We start from the raw sequence: 3699 nt of genomic DNA, 5'->3' as shown, positions 1-3699 counted from the left end.
CATTACACTGGAAATGAACTTGTTCAGAAGATATGTAAACTAGAAGCACAATTACAAGGTTATCTGTACTGTGTTTATATTTTTCAGTTCACGCCAATATATTCTAATAATAGAAAACTGCAACATTGCACTGGAAATAAACTTGTTCAGTAGATATGTAAACTGTAAGCAAACTGCAAGGTTAACTGCGACACAAGCAAATCTAAATTTAGAAGAAGCAAACGACAGTCTTGAGAGAAAGCAAATCTAACGGGAAATCTACAATGGCATGAGCAATCTTCTAGTTACTTTTCTTGGCCGGGACCACCTGCTTCAGTAGTCGTAGTCGCCCCAGCACCTTGCGCGCTTCCTGGTCTGCTCCTTCTCGAGTTTTGCCTGGTGGAGGCCTTCCTGGATGATGGTGAGACGGCTCCATATCTCATATGCAGCGTAAGCATCTTTTGCTGCGTACTCGATGTGCCTCATGGACAGGGGCATGCGCGCCCAGCACTGGTGCTCTGCGTTGGTGAGCTTCTTCTTCATGCTGTTGTAGTAGTCGTGGACAATGATGCCTGAGACATCCCCAAGGGAGTCCAGGCGCTTGGTAGCTGTAGGCACCCTCCATTCCTTATGGATGTCGACGAAGTGGGCGATCTCTAGTCTGACGCGCCCGAGAATCTCTATGTCGCCGTCGGTGGAGAAGCCAGCAAACGTGTATCTGGGGTCGGCGAGGAAGTTGTCGAACCTGGTGCAGTTCTTGTCGGCGGCGCTCAGTTGGAAGAGCAACACCGGATGATCCTTGCCGACGGAGAGCTGGACGAGGGCTGGTTTCTGATCTTCGCCAATGTCGTTGGTGTACTCCACATCAACACCGATGATCTTGTGGCGCTCGAATTCGAGGTGACGCTCGTACTGCTCGATGGTGGTCGCCGCCTTGTGTAAGTCATTGGTGTGGATCACGTGCAACTTGGTGTTGCTATGGGCCTGCACCTCCATGAATTCCTTGATGAATCCCATGGCCTGGAGCAGTTGGTCCTTCTGCAACCTAGTTTTTCGTGGGGAACAATGAGTGGGAGCGCAATGGCGATTTCTGTTGTTTGTGTGTAAGAAGGCCGCGGCAAAAATCTAAATTTAAGGGCGGGGAGGCGGCAAAGGAGTGCACGATCTCACTGTCGATGCGGTTGTGCACATCGTGGCTTCTAGATCGTGGTTTCATCTCCCTGGTGGTGCGGTTGTGCACATCCCGAGTTTTTGATCATGGTTTTTCTTTATAAAAATTAAAAATAAAATCAGCAGTTATATTTTTAGCAACCGTCGTATATCCAGCAAGTCGGGGAGATGTTCGTTGTCTTGCGTAGTTTGCTGTCAAATGTTAACTTTTACAAATTATCTCGTGAGGCATGCCGGGACAGTATGTAGAGGCACAAGTCTCTGACCAAGAGAAGCATGCTTGAAGTGGCTGGTTTAACTATCAGACACACGGGCGTGGTACATTCATTGGGAATGGCAACTGTTTTTAGTGATACTTTCGCTGGTAGGAGCAGTGATGTGTTTCTTCAGAGGTACTGTTGCAGCTGACGCTACGAGATGGACAGAAAGAACCAGAAGCAACGACAGGCGCAGATATGCAGCTGCAAGAAGCACTTATACAACAAGAGTTTTAAGTAGAGGCATAGATACGATGCTACGTCAGGCACGGAAATGAAGTTACGTGGTTCACAGACGTCAATTCGTGCTATGCTACAACGTGAGGCACGTGCACGAACAAATAGCCGTGCACTCAACTACATGCGCAAAAAACCACAGATGTGTTCCTGAGAAGCACCGGCCTTGCATGGTTTTGCCGCAATGTGTGATTCGACATTTATCCAGGGCATTCCGGGTTTTACAAGTGTAGGAATAATCGTTTTACACTTATATGTTCTGTGGCAGAGGCACGGCAATTACTCTTGTGACGAAAGAATGAACGTCGAATGTACGTGACGTGAGGATTGACAATAGGCGTCCGTTTACTATTTTCCCGGAATGTTTTTCAATTAACTTTGAGAGGCATGAATGTGACGACGGAACAGGCATGGTCATGTCTGAAATAGTGGCAAGGTGGTCCCTAATGTGTCCTGAATGTATCACCTGTAATGCTGCACTCTTACAAGCACCGTCATTATTTTTGCAGAGGCACGGACGTGAGAGTCATGAATGTGTCGACTCAACAGGCACAGTCATGCCTGAAATAGTTGCAAGTACGAGATGGGCAGAAACAACGAGAAGAAACGAGGGGCATAGGCATGCAGCTGCGAAACGCACTCATACATCGAGTAGCACAGCTAGAGGCACAGGTACGATGCTACGTGAGGCACGGACATGAATCTATGTGAAGGCATGGATGTTTAAGGTGACTGAGGCATAGTGTTGTGCGGTTGACAGAGGTGTATGCTTGAGCTCATCGCAACAAATTACTTGGCATGACGCTATTCTGCGGAGCACCATAGTGAAAAATATGTATACTACTGACGTGCGGAGCTAGCAACGTCACTAAACTATTCTGAAACATACTTCACCACAACCATTCATCCTCCATTATTATTCAGCGAATCCCTTTATTATTATCAGAGATAAATAAACTAACCCACGCAAGTGTTTCACCTTCTTTGACAGGGAACTTTCACCACCGTCCTCTTGGACGTAATTATATGCCCAGTTACATACCATGACATAACTAAATAACAAAACTGATCTATACAGGCTGTTCAAAAGACAGACATAAACTACTGAACTAGGAAGTATAGCCACCGGCAACGCTCTATCAGGAAAGGTCACTGATTATCATCCGCAGCAGCTTCATGTTTCCCAATGTTGGCCACCGCTTTTCAATTGTGACAAGGACAATTGAACCAGCCTTTAGCTGAGCTTCCCGGGCAAAATCTGAAAAACCGGTCACCTCCATTCTGCTGTCAGCTCGTATGGAGTACGTTGTGCTCATGTCTATTGCATCATACATCTCTGTTAGGCTGATACCACCGTTTTGAGGTAGATATCCCAGGTTCACCTTTAGAAGCCTCACAACGGCAGACGGGATTCTCTGCAGATTGTACCGATATTAGTAGATAAAATTAATGTACAAGGACATAAAACATCGAAAATAGCAAACAAAACAATGGCAGTGGATCAAAACAAATATTAAATGACTAACCAGACGGCCATTTATGACATTGGTGACGTTTAGACGCTGCACAAAGGGTATGGTGGGGAAGTCGTCAGACTCAAACACATGGTATATCATCTGTCCTAATTGTCTGTATGAGAGGTTAACGCCTCGACCGAACACTGTTTTCCCAATGTACTCCCTCTCCGAGTCATTTAGAAAATCAAGAGCTGCATGGAACAAAATAACTCAATTTCAAAAAAAATTGTTTAAATAGATGAACTCGGTATTTAAGTTTAAAATGAATGGTTAAATTCAATGCATGTGATCAAGTTGGGATGATAATCAACAGAATTGCAAAAAATGTTTTCAAAATAACTTTGACTGTAAGTATGTCACCAAACAAGATGGAAGTTTGTGCACTTACCTAGTGATGGTTTGGGGAGGGGCCTGTGACCTCCTCGGGAATCACTGAGTCTCAGATCTATGTCAATGGACAGACTCCCAGTATCCAGGTTTATGATGATTAGATCTCGATAATGAAGATCGTAGTCACTAATTAACTTTTCCCAGCCAGG

At 45.3% G+C, this 3699-nt stretch overlaps 1 protein-coding gene across 1 annotated transcript; it reads right to left on the bottom strand.

Moving 5' to 3' along the window:
- Positions 1 to 312: 312 nt before the first annotated feature.
- On the bottom strand, positions 313 to 996 carry LOC125542201. Its single transcript, XM_048705153.1, has one exon. The coding sequence runs from the start codon at positions 994 to 996 to the stop codon at positions 313 to 315; it is 684 nt and encodes a 227-aa protein (XP_048561110.1).
- Positions 997 to 3699: the final 2703 nt, after the last annotated feature.

Source organism: Triticum urartu, chromosome 3 (genome assembly GCF_003073215.2).
Source record: "Triticum urartu cultivar G1812 chromosome 3, Tu2.1, whole genome shotgun sequence".
Classification (NCBI taxonomy): domain Eukaryota; kingdom Viridiplantae; phylum Streptophyta; class Magnoliopsida; order Poales; family Poaceae; genus Triticum; species Triticum urartu.
This window is presented reverse-complemented; position numbering and strand designations above follow the sequence as displayed.